Source organism: Ostrinia nubilalis, chromosome 23, assembly GCF_963855985.1.
Source record: "Ostrinia nubilalis chromosome 23, ilOstNubi1.1, whole genome shotgun sequence".
Classification (NCBI taxonomy): domain Eukaryota; kingdom Metazoa; phylum Arthropoda; class Insecta; order Lepidoptera; family Crambidae; genus Ostrinia; species Ostrinia nubilalis.
The window spans coordinates 10,885,463-10,903,265 of record NC_087110.1 but is presented as its reverse complement, the minus strand read 5'-3'; the positions used below and the strand labels follow the sequence as shown (position 1 = coordinate 10,903,265).

Below are 17,803 nucleotides of genomic sequence, written 5' to 3'. Positions count from 1 at the left end.
AGATGTTATTTTACTATATCTGCCATTACGTATCGTGGGATCAACCTACGCAATCTCTAAGACGTATTTTCCCCAAATGAATAGATGCTATGCTATGCATAACAGCAAGTTCAAGATTTCTCTTTTGATTACCATCGATTAATTCATTTTCCAAGGATTTACATTCGATAATCGGAACTAAATGTTAAAATGAAATCGATTCGAGACAAATTTGCTCCAGGCTCATTTCTATTAAATGTCCATTACTAACTAAGCGCGCTGCCGGAGAAATGTCTGTATCGAATTATTATAATTAGATTCTGATTACGATAAGTAGTTTCCTTAATCGTAGCTCTCAGATAATAATCATAGTGCGGCGTGTTAAGAGAATGTAGACGAATAAATCTCGACTATTTCAAATTAAAGGTTGATTGTCGCGGTAACACTCAATTTTCGTTAAGCGGTAGTAACGACAAGCCAATCATTTAACAGAGGAAATGTCAGTGTTTTTGACAGCTGCAATTGTTTTTAATTCGAAAGGTATGTTACAGTTACATAAGATAATTGGATAGTATCGATTTAGTCATCCAGATAGTGAAAGTCGATTTAGATTTATTGTAACCGGTCTTGTAAGGGCCGCACTGTAATCGATCCATTGTAAATTAGAACTTAAAGGGTTCCAGTCGTTACGAGAACTTGTTATGAATCGGAACTGGCCAATGATTAATCGATGTTTAATTTAATATGAGAAAGTGTAAATATCGATTAATCAGTGACTCGGAGTCATGTTTGTATAAGCGGGATAACTTATCTTAGTAAAAGTGATTGATTCTTTCCGATTGATATATTAACGCTTGAATATTAGTTTTTATTATTCTAAGATGTAACAATTTAATAGAGTGTTATTTTGTAAGTTTCGTAAGTCATCATAATCATTAACAGCAAACATTACGAAGAAGATTTTATTGGATAAGATTTTATCGGATATAATAGTTTTGGCAACTAATGGATTATGCAGGTTTTCACGACAGTAAAATGAAAATGAAGGTAAAAAAAATTAAACGCACGTACTATTATACTAACATTTGCGTTCTGCGGGAATTGAACCCGGAATCGGAGCATTTTTTATCGATATCGACAGTTTTCCCTTCTAACACATCCCTATGCGTCCATTCACACTAGCACATGGTGTTTGGAACATTGATCGATTCGTGCATTCCGTGTAGTGGATTCGAAACACCCTATATATCTTGTAGCAGTGCATGTATGTGGGCTGCATACAAGATACATTGTTCTGAACATCACTTATTTATAGACTAGCTTTGCTTATGGCTTCGCCCGCATACATTTCGATCTTTCAGAAAAAGTCTTAAATGGTGCTTCAGACCAAAATCTATCATTTTTTTTATCAAAAACATGTGCATTTAATGCCCGTTTTCACCATCAATCCCTAATTTTTAAGTGACTCCTATGGTAACACTTATAAGGCATTTTGTTTTCATAGGGGTCACTTAAAAATTAGGGATTGATGGTGAAAACGGGCATAAGTCTCCTTTTTTGAGAAATCTTTGAACAGCGACTTGTGTACATAGACTCGGTAGGTATCGCAGCAGCTGGGATAATTAAAATTAGGATATCTAAAAGCGCTTTATGAAAGTCAATTTGTATGACTTTTAACTGACTCTCCTATCTAAACTTATATCAGTGACTGAGTTTGTTGCGGCGCTTCTTCTCAGCACTTGCCAAATGTTGGTCTCGAAGCGCTGGTAGGGTAAAAAGATTAAATGAGACATGTAAAGGTTTTAAACCTTTGTTTGTCACCTGTCATCCGCTTTTCAATGGAGGGAAGTCAAACCTTAATTTCGAACTCCTCTTATCTTCTTCTGATTAATTTCGTTGCGGGTCCAATGACAGTTTAACTCTCCCCCGAGAAAAACTTGACCTTCATTGGTTGGGTTTTTGTGACGGTCAAGCTGTAGATCCTGGCTACACAGGAGTTGCAGTGGTGGGAACGAGAGGTGGGAATAGTCCCGTATGTAGTCTCCTTAAGAGCAAATTTTTTTTATTAGTTTTTTTTTTATCTCTTTCACAGATCCTGGCAGCTCTCGCGGTGTCCCTCGGGCCGTTTTCAGCGGGACTCAGCAAGGGGTACATGTCGCCAGCCATCTCCTCCATGCAGGAGCCTCGGACGGACGGGTTCCCGGTCAGCGACCAGCAAGCCAGCTGGGTGGCTAGCCTCAGTTTGTTGGGTGAGTCTAGATTTTATTATGATTGCAGATGAAGCGATTTTTGTGTTTCATAGATTTATTATGTAACTAGCGGCCGCCCGCGAATACATAAGCGTGGATCCCGTTTTACCCCCTTAGGGGTGGAGTTTCGTGATCTCTACCACTATCCTTCTGAGTTTCGTTTCCTTTCTTAGCGGATGCCTACGTCATAACATCTACCTGCATGCCACAGCCCGATCCGTCTAATGGTTTGAGCTGTGCGTTGATAGATCACTATGTCAGTCAGTCAGTCACCTTTGAGTTTGTATATATTTAGATTATGTAATACTCGCAGTGTACGATTATTACATACGTATCTATATGAGAAAGAATAAAGCTTTTCTCTTTGTGTATTTTTTTATTAAACGTAGACGCAAAACGACGCTGGTACGTTTTCGGCGCTCTAATCTTAATGTTTGATGAGTTTTAACATAATGATCCATGGATTTGTTTTATCTGCATAAGTGATATGGTGCATATTTGAAACAGACGTCAGATAATAACTAAACAGGCTTAAGAAAGGTTTATCGTGATGACCGCATTAGAAATGGGCTCTATCAGCTCATTTTTGGGCGCTCAAAAAATGGGAACATCAGAGTTTAAGTAAGAAAGTCCGTTTTAAAAGGGGCACCTATGTATACTAATGCAGTTTTGGAGGCCTATTTAATCATTTAACCTGATTTACTGCATAATTTTTTAAACTCTCTATTTATTCTCAGTGTACAAATCCAATCATAGCTCTTGATCTTGACTTTCCAATTGAGTTATGTAACAAAACCCATTCAGTTTTCAATAAGCCGAGTTTTACGATGTTTCCGCAGAAACTAATTTGTTTTCTGTGCAGTTGCAAACGCACTGCGCGTTAAAGTATCGCACAATGGATCTCGATGCTTGGTAATAGAAACACACGCTTTATATTGTTTTAAACTTTATGGTCACTATCATAATTATTATTACTAACGAGATTGCTACCATGTACCTTAATTTTGAGTTTCCGATATTTCGGCACTGTCACGGAGTAACTGAAGAAACCTGCGGGTGAGATCAGTGCCGAAATATCGGAAACTCAAAATTAAGGTACATGGTAGAAATCCCGTCAGTAGGTAATAATAACACATGCTTTGACGGCTGTCGAAAGTATTTAAGTTAGAACAAAAGACTTTTGTCTAAAGTTCGGTACCTAGTCAGGTCAATAAAAAAAAGGTTTATAATTTAAAAATATCTCAACAGAAAATACAAAACGAAACGACATTATAGAAAACATTAGTTTTAGGCTTTACTTGTTATGCTACGAGTATTATCATCAAGAGATGAGAGCCATGTGACTATATTATATGTATGGAAGCTGGTAACATTGAATTTTAGATAGAGTTCGTCAGCACTTTCAGAATCAGTAACCAGTTTATCGATATCTTTTAAGTATAGTCAATTTTTATTTTATTTTATTTTTATTTTTCTTTATTAGGAAAACATACAGCTTATATTATGATACAGGTAAATAATAATAGAAATAATCTAATCGTCTAGAAATAATCGAGTGAGATCACTTATCGTTTCCACCCTGTATAGTTCTTCAAGGCTTTTTATTGATGAATTTTGGCATAGCTGTAGACTCTACAGTGTAGAGTCTACTCTATACCTACCATAAACAAACAAAGTTCTTTAATTTCGCGATTTGGCACACATACATATTCAAAGAATATGGCCGCTTTATTGTTAATTTCCAAAGAATTGTGCAATTTCACTATTGTCACCCTAGAGATGTATTGTCACCGTGACGAGAGACTGGTTTGCTTACCCACTTCTAAGATCAGGGTTGTCACTCATGTGTAATTGTCATTTATTTTACTAGATAAAACATAGGAGCAAAGATTGTTTACAGTCACTATGAAAAAACAATATGTTTTTTCATGCAAATTTTTTCCAAGGCTAACCTCGTGGCTTACAATGTGAAAAAGTTATCAGATCTCATAAAAAAACAAGCTTCTAACTCTACAAGCTCTAACTTTATACCTTAGTCAAAATAATATGTGGCGTGGCCGTTTCGTTGTCGTTCAAAAAAAAAAATTTTTAATGTAAGATTTTGCCAACGCCAACCATGTTGCTTATTATGTGAAAAAGTTATCAGATCTCATAAAAAGCCAAGCTTCTAGCTCTACAAGCCCTAACTCTATACCTTAATCAAAATACGTGGCGTGGCCGTTTCGCTGTCGTTACATGTAGAAAAAAAATCACTATTCATTACTTTTCTGTTAAAAAATAGTTCTTGTATTAAGTATTTAGCATTTTTTTATTTATTTAGGAACTGCCAACTTAACTATGATTTCAATAACTTGTGCATCTAGTTGGCAACCCTAACACATTACTTTCACTTCGCTAAAATTGGCAAATGACGCAAAAACTTGGTCAATAGATAAAGACCGACTTTGGACAGTCATTACCTACTTTCAGTCTACCTAGAGTATAGGTACGCAACTTACTTAAGTATAGTGCAACGTAATACTTACACTCAGGAACGGGAACATACCTACATAAAATGTTTAAATAAAACAAGAGTAAAATAATGTGCGTATTTACTGTAGCTTTAACCAATAATGTCACACTTTAGGAAAATTTTCATTAATACACTTTTTCTCTTTTTTCTTTCTTTCTCAATGTTCGCCCCGAAAATCAAATTAGTTCGCAATTAACTGTAACCATTAGATTTTCAGTAACTTTTAAATCTGCAATCGTTGATCAAACACTCACTTATTGAAGGCCAGAAATAAATTAAAGCTTGAGTTAGAATTACAGATTACGATTAATTTGAAAAAAGCTTAAGAAAAGCTTTTAGAGGAAGTACCTAAAGTACATTCTACTTCAATTTTATCAACAGTCAAAAATCGAACAGTAAAACAACTGTATTTTTTTAACATCACAAAAGATTACCAACAAGCGGTTTCTTAGAACAGAAGTATAAATTACCTGAATTACAGAATAATAAATCATCCAAACATCAAAAACGGTAACTTGCCTCGTGAATTACACAATTACGCTGTCAACACTAGCAATTAGGTTTGCAGTTGTTTTGTGCCATTTGCTTTACAATAAATCAAGCAAAAGGAAACCTTAAATTCACACTGATAGGGTAATAAATAATTTAGAAGACAGCTGAATAAATGCATCAATTAAGATTGTAATTTAGAGCGCCGAAGGGTGTAATTATTAGTAATTTCGTTCGACTGACAGAAAATTTTAACAGAAGTGTAGATAAATATTGATTGTAAAGTAGTATTGAATGATTAGGTTTCCAATCTTAATTGGGGAGGCTTACCCAATGCAAACCACGCGTTGTTTATTAGCAACATAGAGTCAAATATGACTATGGGTCAACTAATGTAAAATAGACAACAGTACCAAAGACTTATTGCTTGTATGTGTGACAAAAATGTTTTGCTCATCATCAGGTTATTTGGTCTCCACTACAGGAGCACGCCCTCTCTAATTTATTAGAGACAAATGAAGGATGTGGCCTACACTCTTACGCTGGTCAGAGGGTTTGGGGAGGTCTTATGTTTGTCCCTTTAGTCGCATGATAGTCATATTTATCTGGCCCTTCGTCACCTTTTACTACAACCACGGCAAGAGTCGAAGTGCTCCTCTACTCTGGAACCACACGGCACATATCTTGAATCTTAAAAGATATCAAACAATAATTCAATAATTCTGTAAACATAACCCCAAAGCATTCCCAGCATTCGTCCGCGCAGTAAATCATTGCTGAAATCATTCAGCAGGCGCATTCAAAATAAACAGTTTCGGACCGATTTATCTTCGGCCAGTTTATTTATTGCCGCCATTGTGGTGCTGTACACGCGATTTAACTCGTATGATAATGTGGGGAATGTAAAACAGTGGAATGAGGATGTCGAATACTTCAATTGTTTCAGTCTGTTTATTTGCCAATTGTCAAAAATAGTTCTGTAGCGTATAATCGCTAAAATTTTACACATGTGTTTTCTAAATATTACAATCCTTATGAAAGAGACGTAAGACTAGTTAAAAAGACAGGGACACACACTTCCACTGCCTCCTCTCATATTAAAATAACTTCATACTTAATCTAGAAACTCCAAATATTAATTGCGTATTGTAGATCAGTTATTAATATTTATGTCTGTTTATAAATCATTTTACGTAATTGTATTTTTTAACTCTTGAAACTGCTTTACCCATATGTTGAGCAAAATAAAGTTAAACTCATAAAATTAGTTCAAATGATCGTACGAATAATGCAAGTAAAAAGTAAAAAAAACACAAAATAATCTTAGCTCATGAATGTTTGGGACTTTCATACGCGTGATGAAAAAAGACAAAAAAAGCGATTCCAAAACAGCGTTTAAGTTTTTATAAACATGCAGTTCAAAACTAACCATCATTTCTCCCAACAACAAGGCATAACATAACAAATTACCCCAATCAGCTTATAAACTCTACACAAGATTGTGGTCCACGTTACCCCACCTCCCCACTTCCCAGTACCCACCTCCCACTATAATCTACCCGAGTTAAGTATAGTTTAGTTGGCAACGTGTGGCAGTTATTTTTCATATGGACCAAGCAAGCAATTTATATGTTAAGATTTTGAAGTAAAAAAAAAAGATAAAATTGTTTTCTTTTTTATTTTAGCCAGGAAATAATCCAGACTAACAATTATTTATTTAAAAGATAACAACAGATTTAGACTGATAGTATAGCCAATAAATCTCGAAATAATATTTTGTTTCCCTCAAAATCACAATTTTTCAATTCATGAACAGCTGCTGCACTCTATTTTATTAACTCTTTTTTTACTATATTCTGTCCTCACCATAGGTTGTCTGGAAGAGATCGCTTCATAGCGATAAGACCGCCTAATTGTACCTTGTGTGTTCCTTTTCTTCTGTTATGTTATTTGTTTGGTGTGCAATAAAGTGTTATAATTATTATTATTATATTTTAGTAAAGCTTTTAAACTATTTGACAAATATGTGACGTCATAATTAAGTCACAAAATAAATACGTTAATAAACTAAGTAAATTTTTTAAATTATTTGACAAAATATGTGACTTCATACGTCACAAAATACTCTACGAAATCGATAGGGTTTCACTGTCACTTTTGACAGCTCATAAAAAGTATGCCAATGGACTACTCATGTCAATTTACTATTTTACATTTGAACTACGACAAATGGATTGTATAAAATACAAAACGTTGTTCCCAATGTTATTGTCTAAGCCAAATGAATAAATTACTGTACAAATAATAAACAAACTTTAGACATTACTTGTAAAGGCCCCTATTTGCCGCTACTGCCAATTTATATAATCTATGGCCATATTTTATACCGCCGAGTGTACGTAGCATTTGTAAAGCAAACACAAAACAGTATGTCTGAGTTGCACTTTAACTTTAACCGTAGTAGGTATAACTTTATTCGGTGTTTTTGTAATGAGTTTGACAGACTTTTGACGTTTGTTGTGGTCAAAGTAAGAAGGTGCAACTCAGCCGGTACAAACAGTCATTAATAGGCACGTGTCTCAAAATTCCTGTTATGTGTTACCATAGGGGTCACTTAAAAATTAGGGATTGATGGTGAAAACGGGCATCAGAGTGCCAAATAGACATTTTTAAAGTGGTTTGACTGAACAGAAAAATAGTTGCAGAGGATATTAGTTATTTAATCTCCATTACAGAAGCACAACTCTTTAAAAACCAGGGACATAAATAAAGGATAAGGTAGAGCCACACTCCCCACCTGACCAGAAGGGCTGGGGACTGGGAAGATCTGATGACAGTACGAAATCATCATCATATAAGTCCCTGAATATGCTCTACCAACTCTGTTGGCCTATAAGTTACTACTAAGTAGAACAAAAGCATCAATACTACCAAGTTTTCTTCAAACCTCATCTTTCAAAGCGCACCTGAGTTCTTTATGAACAGAGTTATTAACATCTTGTGTGGTCTTCACCAAATTGCTTTTCAGAGTAACAATCATCTATTGAAATTCAGTCTTTCATTATGAGCTTCATTGTAATGACAAAATCTTTGAGTGTTGAAATAAAATAACAAAGTCATAAATCTATATGCTTTTACTGAGAGATAAGTGATGAAAACAGAGCTTTTAAATTTTGCAAAATCTATGTTAGAAATAGCTTACCCCATGACTCTACTAATTGATGATGATGATAGTAATTAGTTTGTAAATAATAGAGCAAAAAGTGAAAAAAAAATCGAAATTCGGTGGTTTTTCGAGTCCATGTAAACCATATCAGACCTACATTATGCTGTGCTATTGTAAATAGATAAATGGGCTATGGACCCAGTAGAATTTGACATGTAAATAATTTACAAATCCGTCCTGCCAACCCCATTGCATTGATCTCTTATTTGTAGACCTTTGAAAAAAGACTGACAAAATAGTGACTGGTTTCTTGCGCTGCTTCTTCTCAGCACTGGCCCATTTGTTGTCCCGAAGCAGTGATAGGGTTAATACTGGGACGTGTAAAATAGCTCTTTTGCAAAATAAATGAATTTGAATTTGATCGGGCGTTTATGTTTTGACTGTGACAAGTGACAATTTTGGATCAAGGCTCCAGATTATTTAACCAGCACTTATCTGCCGGTGATTGCGGTTCTCGGAACAGCGTGAAGGCATGGCTAATCTGGCATTTTGTGAGGCAAGCCGCATATGCAACTTATAGAGTTGACGGCTGACATGTAGCGATGCATAAGCGAAGTGACTGTGAGGGCCACAATGTCGTTTTTTGTTAAAGTTGAGTTGCACCAACTTACTTTGACTTTAACAAACGTCAAAAAACTGTCAAATTTCATGCCAAATCACCGATTATTGTCATAGTTACGGTAAAAGTAAGATGGTGGGTTGCACCATCTTACTTTTGGTCTTATTGTAGACTTAAATAACATAATTTTGGTTTGCAAGTTCTAAAGTAGTGTGTTTTTTCAACAAAAATTAGTGGTGTTAACTTAGGTAATGGACTTGTGGAGATGTCAATAACATTTTTGTACTAAGCTCAAATGCCACACAAATAATAAATGAAAGCTCAAAAGCTCTCGACTTCTTCCCCGTCGTTCAGTAAGCTAAAAGCACAAGTCTAAAGTTTGTTTGTCCGTCCCGCGCAATACAGGCAGTATTTGACTAGCGACCATGTATAACTTGCTGTTCAAATATACAGGGTGGCTTCAGTTGAAAACCAGCCTGTATTTTGCAACGGAACGACAATTTGGTGGTGGTCAGCGTAGGGAGTGTAAGCCAAATCCTCCATTTGCCTCTGGTAAATTGGAGAGGGTCGTGCTCCTGCAGTGGATACTAAATGACCTGATGATGATGATATCGTCGTAGTCGTCGTTTCAACTAAATGACGTCCACTGCTGGACAAAGGCCTCCCCCAAGGCTTTCCATAATGAAGGGTCCAGCGCTGCCCACATCCAGGTTCTTCCCGCGACCTTTACCAGATCGTCAGTTCACCTAGTAGGAGCCCACGCTACGTCTTCCAGCCCGTGGTCGCCACTCGAGAACTTTTCTGCCCAAACGGCCATCGTCTCTTCGGGCTATGTGTGTCTGTGTGATGATTACTTATATGTATCTACAGTCCGTCAGCACACCAGCCAAAATATACATTTTTTTACAAAATAATTCCTATCACTACCTACTAAAAACGCCACGTCTTTATGTCGTACAAACGAACTCAGTATAGGTATTTGAAAACATTACTTTAAGTCCCTTTGAACCAAATCTCGTTCCACAACAAACACAGTTTATTAGCGAAACACACGATATACTTGGCACAATCCCATATTATCTACTTAGGTACTATAAATATTTACAGTCACAACATAATATTAAATCTGTTTGAAGTTGTGTCGTGACGCTTGCATACAAAATAACAAAATAAATACAAATATAAAATATCTACACTAATATTATTGCCAAAGAAACTGTCTGCACGTTTGCACGGCTAACTAACGCCCGTATTCACAAACGATACTTGCTTAAGTGAAGCAGCAAATCGAACGCACAACGTTGAATAGAGCTCTATGATTGGTTCGTGTGTCACCCTGTGCGTCCACGCGCACTGTGAGACATCATAGTAACATTTGTGAATACGGGCGTAAACTGCTAAATAAATTAAACATTCTATTGTAGATAAATATTTACCATGAATTTTATAAAATTCAAAACTCATAAAACTCTTTTTATTTTTGCAAGTAGGCTTTTAAAAAGCTCTTTTACACGTCCCAGTATTAACTCTACCGCTGCTTCGGGACAATAAATGGGCCAATCTTTGAATGCAGTTCTATTTCTTTTCAAAAATAAAGGAACGGTTTCTTTGAGTAAATGTTCTATTATATCTACAGTATTAAGAGTACTTTCCCTCCAGGTGGCATTACAAAATTCCACCCTGTATGATTCAACTTGACTGTCCTTGTGGAAGGTCAAAGATTTGGTCAAACGAACAGGTTATAAAACCCTACAAATAGGCTATTTATACATTATGCAATCAAAATGCTTTCTCTTATATCTAATGCAATGCAACTAATCAATTCTCTTACAAATCTAACATTGTATGTAAATTACCATCTATTCACTTAAATAACAACTCAAAATCAATTTTAAAACCATCCAATAAAGTTTAAATTCCATTAACATGCAGATTTGGATCTAAATGTGATAAATCGTAGTCTTTATGTGTTACATAATAAGGTCGAGTTAAGAGAATGTTTACAATGCGTCACTTATTGAAATCGGCAGTAAATTGTATAGTTTATGTATGAAATTATATTTATTTGGGATTCGGTTTAATGCTGTTAGTTTGTAAACAATCGGCGTGCCTTTTATGTTTATTGGACAGGAAGACTCAATGGATTTGTATGAAAAATAAATTGAGCCCTTTTCACACTGCCGGCGTGAAACTTCTAAAACTTCGAACTCCTATGTTCTTCTGATTAATTTCGTTGCGGGTCCAATGACAGTTTATCTTTCCCCCGGGACAAACTTGACCTTCACTGGTTGGGTTTTTATTGGCGGTCAAGCTGTAGATCCTGGCTACACAGGAGTTGCAGCGGTGGGAACGAGAGGTGGGAATAGTCCCGTGAAGGCGTGAGAACTCCTCATCATCATCATCATCATCATCATTATCGGGATATTAAGTCTCCACTGCAGAAAGACAACCCTATACTAAATTTACCATAGGCAATAGTAGATTTGGCCTACAGGTTGGGGAGGCCTGACGTTCGCATATAATTTGTCCCTTAGGGCGGATTCGACCAAACGAGAGTAAATATTAATCTCAGAATAAATCGTCAGTTATTTTGACACATTTCCCATACTGAAACTGTCAATGTGCCAGTTATACTAGGAGTTATTCTCGGATAAAAGTTCGGTCGAATCGGGCTTTAGTCACCTTTTACGACATCTACGAGAAGAGTGGGGTCCTATTCTACTCTGCCATCATCATCATCACCATTTTCAGCCATAGGACATCCACTGTTGAACATAGGCCTCCCCTAATGATTTCCACAATGGCCGGTTGGTGGCGGCCTGCATCTAGCGTCTTCCCGCTACCTTTATGAGGTCGTCGGTCCTTGTGGGTGGACGTCCCACGCTGCGCTTTCCGGTATGAGGCCTCCTTGCAGAACCTTGCTGCCCCATCAGCCGTCAGTTCTGTGTACTATGTGCCCTGCCCATTGCCACTTCAGCTTGCTAATCCGTCGGGCTATGTCAGCGACTTTAGTTCTTTTACGGATCTCCTCATTTCTGATTCGATCTCGTAAAGAAACACCGAGCCTAGCCCTCTCCATAGCACGTTGTGCAACTTTGAGCTTCTGTATAAGGCCTGTAGTGAGAGGCCACGTTTGTTATCACTGGATCACTTATTGGTTGTAGACTTTCGTCTTCAAACACTGAGGTATTTTGGACGATACGCTACATTATACAAGAAGATAATAAAAATAATAAAAGTTATTCTTACTTATCTGTTTCTAGCCCGCAAGTGCAATTTTCAACTGTTATTTAATTCATTACAATAAAACGTGCTATTTTCCATAAATAATAAATAGCACATAACTATTTTACAGTGTGGTCGGTTGTTTTAACCGCAGCTTTTTATAGATTACATTTCCTGTTGAATGAATGGGAAATATCCCGTGTTTTATCGCTCGATTATAATGGAACGAAATGGTGCAAATATAAAATTTTATGGCCAACTTATTGGCTGGTGCTAATATGATTTATAAGGGTTGGAGTACACAATACACAAGGCATTTAGCTATTTTAATTAATTGTTAAAATCTGACATAGTTAAGGCTCAGAATAAATACTTATAGGTCTAGTACTTAATTAATGATTATGATTATTATTAACTTAGTCAGTGCCTGAGGTAAGGGATCGGCACGGGAGGGTGTTTTGGAGATGTCAAACGTCAGCGAGACTTCAAAATTAAATGTGCTTCAGATTTGTATCCTCTGTCACGTCACAATATGTTCTTAACGCGGGTAAAGCCGCGGGAAAAAGCTAGTTTGATGCTTTGTGTAGAACCTTATTTAACAGCCTTATGCTCGTTTTCATCATCAATCCCTAAGTTTTAAGTGACCCCTATGACAACAAAATTCCTGTTATTTGTTACCATAGGGATCACTTAAAAATTAGGGATTGATGGTGAAAACGGGCATTAGAAGCTCTAAACTCGATTCAATTTCAGTCATAAATTTTGATTAGTTGAATTTTAACATTTCGACCAATTGCAGGACAGAATCTATGGTATATAATCCCATTTATTATCCCGAAGCAGTGGTAGGGTTAATACTGGGGCGTGCGTGCATAAAAGTGCTTTTTAAAAACCTACTTGCAAAAATAAATTTTAATGAGTTTTATGACGGTTTATCTTATAGACTCACTCATATTTTTAATTTTTGAGCTGTGTTGTAATGGCCTCTACAATTGAATTTGAGGCCACAGAACTGTATAGGCGTTAAAATGTGACGAAATAATATTAAAGAACAATAGGTAGAAAGCATTCTCTACAAGTTAATGACAATGTCTCTTCGGTTGCCAGTATCTTTGTTAAATAACGACCAATTAACGCACTTGGCTTACCTTCGGTATTTCTACAATTGTGTTAAGAGTCCGCCGTAAGCAATTCCTCTTTTTCAAGGTACGTCACTTACAACTGATATAAAGAATTTATAAAGTGACAGTGGGCGGCACATAGCTCGAAGAGCTGATGGCCATTGGGGCAGAAAAGCTCTCGAGGGAGACGTAGCGTGGGCAGGCTCCTCACTAGGTGGACCGACGACATGGTGAAGGTTACTGGAAGAACTTGGATGCGGGCAGCGCAGGACCGGTCGTTATCGAAATCGTTGGGGGAGAACTTTGTCCAGCAGTGGATGTCATTTGGCTGAAACGAACGAACGAAATTATTTATTTTTTTTTAATTGTTTTTTTTTTCCAAACAGGAAAATTACTTATGTAAGTTCCTAAAAGTTTTAGTAATAGATGCTATCGCTGCGTAGCCAAGGGGATAATCTGTCTGTCACTGTCGCTCATCCCGGCGTCTCATTTTGAGTGAGATAAATGGATAGAACCAAGACGGGCGGTACGTTAATGGTGTTAGTAGGTAGCTCCTAATAGTTTTCGCTGTAACAATTTAGTGAACATTCAAGGTGTATTTATGAAACACTTCTGTTACTAGAGAACGTTAAACGATTCAAAAATCTAAATTACTTATGCACCTGAAGTAAACGGGACGAACTTGACCTTCACTTATTGGGTTTTTATTGGCGGTCAAGCTGTAGATCCTGGCTACACAGGAGTTGCAGCGGTGGGAACGAGAGGTGGGAAGTCCCGATGCACCTGAAGGTCCTGAAGCATTTGGTTGTTTGCAGAACATGTCGTTTGGACATCTTTGGCAGAAACGAATGAACACTTACTCTGACACCGTATTGGAATTTTCTTATTCTTTTTTCTATTTCTGTTGCCAAATAAAGTTCAGCCTAATGCCCTTAGTGTATGCTAAGCTTAATTTGTGGCTAGACGAAGTCATGAAAATATGAGCATATTTATTTATTCATCCATTCTCATACTATGCAGTTTCCCAAACCTCATACGGGTGGCTCTTAACTGCACGTTGATATTGCCATATTGTTTGCCCCGAGTGTCTTGACAAGTTTATGTTAATTATTTGTTGACATAATTACACTAATTTTCTTCCGGCGCCATTTTGTGTTCAGCGCTGAATTCCTATAGGGATTAAATTAATACAGTTTATGTGATTGCTTGCAATTTGTTTTGTCACAAAGATACTATCTACTTAAGACGCTTTGTTTGTGGCAAATTAAGATTATCTTGTCTTGATTATAATGACGTAAATGATATTAAATATAATCAAAAATATTAGTACTTTGTTTTTACTCGATATCTATTGATAACTTCAAATTTTTAATGGCTCATTAGCAATTATGTGTGTACTATCTACATAATTACGACATGACCATATTAATAAATGTAGGATTTTTAAAAATAAGCAAGTAAATTATGTGAGTTCATACCTTTTTCACATTTACTTGCCGAAAACACTCGTTGTTCAAATGTGTCAACTGCATCAAAATCCGCGGTAGACTATTTAAATGAATAGTACTTACAAATCGTCAAATATTTTGCTCTTAAGGAGCCTCTACATGTCTCATAATATTTTTATCCTACCAGCGCTTCAAGACCAACACTTGGCAAGTGCTGAGAAGAAGCGCCGCAACTGATTGATATTATTGGCAACCTTATCAAAAAAGTTATTCGTAAAAATCAGCACATTTGTACTTACCTAAGTATGAACTACTTTTAAAGCATACGTTCGTCCTGTGTTATTATCTAGAAACTCTACAACTTCCAACAACAAAATATATGCGGAAAAGCTCTTAATATTAACCAGCAAAATAGACTGTTTTCTGTATTATGAACTTATAATTTAACCTCTAACATCTGTTGGAAATTGAACCTTATATCAAGGGGTTACGATCTCGCTAAATGGGTAGTGCGCTAACAACTTTCTATGGAGAAACCTCGTAATTGAGAAAAGTACTAAGTTGGTAGTATAATGGAAATAATATCAGAAGACTTTAAACAGTTTTTCAATAGGCTAGATGACCAAATTTCAATTATTTGTCCGTCAGACAGATAATTAGAAAATATTAGACTCATTAGATTTTTTTATTTTCTTTCATAATTAAATAATAACAAGTTGAAATGGCGCGTTACGTCACGCTTGAGTAGATTTTTTACCGACATTTCAACTCAATATAATACTGTAATTATTCGATCCAAATGTCCAATTTTTTTTTATTACCCAGTCATCATCCCTATTGCCCGTTGGGCTACTGAGTGGTCGACTGAAAGAAATCTCTATAAAGATAAACCCGCCAGTATTTTCTTTTTTTAATAGAAAAGCTATGTTCCTTTTAATAATACGGGACTCTTGTTATGAACCCGCTCTTAATGTAAAAGCATAAGTATACATACATACTCGTATTTAAATTAACTCCAGCTATGTTGTATGAATTAAGAGGAGTTAGGCCCAGCAGAACAGACGGTGAAACGCAACTGCAACGAAACTGCAACTTTGTGATGATTCTGATGAATGAAACTGAAACTGAAAGTTTCAAAACTGGTCGCGTCATGTGTGGACTCTCAACGGACGCTATGGCAGAAACTTAGATGCAACTCAAAAGTAACTAGCAGTTGCAGTTTCGTTGCAGTTGCGTTTCACCGTCTGTTCTGGGCCTTAGTGGGAAAATTAGATATTTGCGCTTTACAATAATAATTAAATGATCAGTGAGACATTCAGTTTTTTTAAATGATTTTTAACTCAAAGACTAAGTACGAAATCGGCCAATTTGGAAATCATTGGGGGAGGCCTATGTTCAGCAGACGTCCTGTTGCTGAAATGATAATTTTGAAGTATAAAACTTATACAGGATGTGGTTTTGTAATATACGTATAATAAGTAGTGTTTCTTTATATGTTTCTACTATAGCACTAACACTATAATGACAGTCGTAAGTAGCATTATAGTGCGCTAAGTGCATACGTGCACTGAGATAAAATTTATTGGAATTATTTCCTACTGTGATGTTATTTAACAGGATTAACATTAATTTTATGCTAAAATAATTGAGTATATGGACTTATGCTTCCTTATTATTGTCTACCCTAGGTAATCTCAAGAATCTTTATGGTCTACTAAATTATTTATTTGACAGGCGTAATGGTATGTGTTGCTAGAAGACCAGTAGCAGGCACGGGTTTGGGTCCCATTGAGAGTAGATGTTACTTTGATGAGGACGAGTTATACAGTAAAAATAAAGACAAAAAAAGCTCATTAGATTTGTCTCATATTTGGGGAATGTACTAAGCTATATTATGAGTAGAGTCATTTTAAAAGGATGTCAATGATTTAAACTCGAAGGCATAAAACTCATTTATTTTTGCAAATAAGCTTTTAAAAAGCACTTTTACAAGTCCCAGTATTAACCCTACCACTGCTTCGGGACAATACATGCACGCATACCTACTTAAAGGAAAGCAGATTCCATTCCTTCTTAGGATTCGTTGTGTTTTTGTGTTGCATTTCATACATGGATCATTATTTATTAATGAGAAATAAAACCAGAAAGTGGAGGAAAACAAGAAAACAATGTTTATTTATTTATGTAATTAAAGAAAAAATGCATAGACAAATCTATACTATCTATACATAATTATTATAAATGCGAAAGTAACTCTGTCTGTCTGTTTGTCTTGCTTTCACGCCTAAACCACTGCACCGATTTAGATGAAATTTGGCATAGAGATAGTTTGAGTCCCGGGAAAGGACATAGGATAGTTTTTATCCCAGTTTTTAAAACAGGGACGCGCGCGATAAAGATTTTCAGTGACAGACAAAATTCCACGCGGGCGAAGCCGCGGGCGGAAAGCTAGTAATCTTATACAGCTGATTTTCGCTACTTTGTAAAGAATGGGTTCTCTGCTCTCATACTCTATGGTATTTACATAATTCGATAAACACCGCTTAAGCTTAAAAGCTCGGTAGTCGCCATCATCTGTATTACGTACGGTCATTTGTCACGAATTTATGCAATTTATATGGAAAATTGCCTTAATACCCTAATTGGACGATTTAAAATATTGATCAGCGCTCCAAGGCACCTAGTGGGCAATTTCACGGTATAAAACAAGTATATTTCTGTATGTTACTCTATTTTGAACTTTAAATCTGCTACCTCAAAGGTGCAAATTGAAAATTGATTTTACGTTGCAACATTTAAAGGGTTATAAAACTTGTTATTGAAAATGTTGCTTATGTCTTTTTGATAGAGTCAAAATTCCAAAGAATTCTTAAATTCAGTTATTCGTCAATATATTCAATTAAACACAATATTTCATATTTCGGGCGATTTTAACGTCGATTTTATGAAAATATGACGTTATTCAATTAAGGTATATGTTTTAAAGTGCAATTTA

General features: G+C 36.1%; 1 protein-coding gene and 1 long non-coding RNA gene across 3 annotated transcripts in view; one reads left to right on the top strand and one right to left on the bottom strand.

Moving 5' to 3' along the window:
* Positions 1-17,803, bottom strand: part of LOC135083501 (uncharacterized) — a 236,378-nt gene that overhangs the window by 155,971 nt on the left and 62,604 nt on the right. The gene's annotated exons all lie outside the window — the stretch shown is intronic.
* Positions 1-17,803, top strand: part of LOC135083419 (facilitated trehalose transporter Tret1-like) — a 116,763-nt gene that overhangs the window by 88,821 nt on the left and 10,139 nt on the right. For both annotated transcript variants that reach the window (XM_063978157.1, XM_063978158.1), the window contains exon 3: positions 2,072-2,228. In XM_063978157.1, coding sequence (XP_063834227.1) covers positions 2,072-2,228 — 157 coding nt within the window. The remainder of the gene's footprint in view (positions 1-2,071; positions 2,229-17,803) is intronic.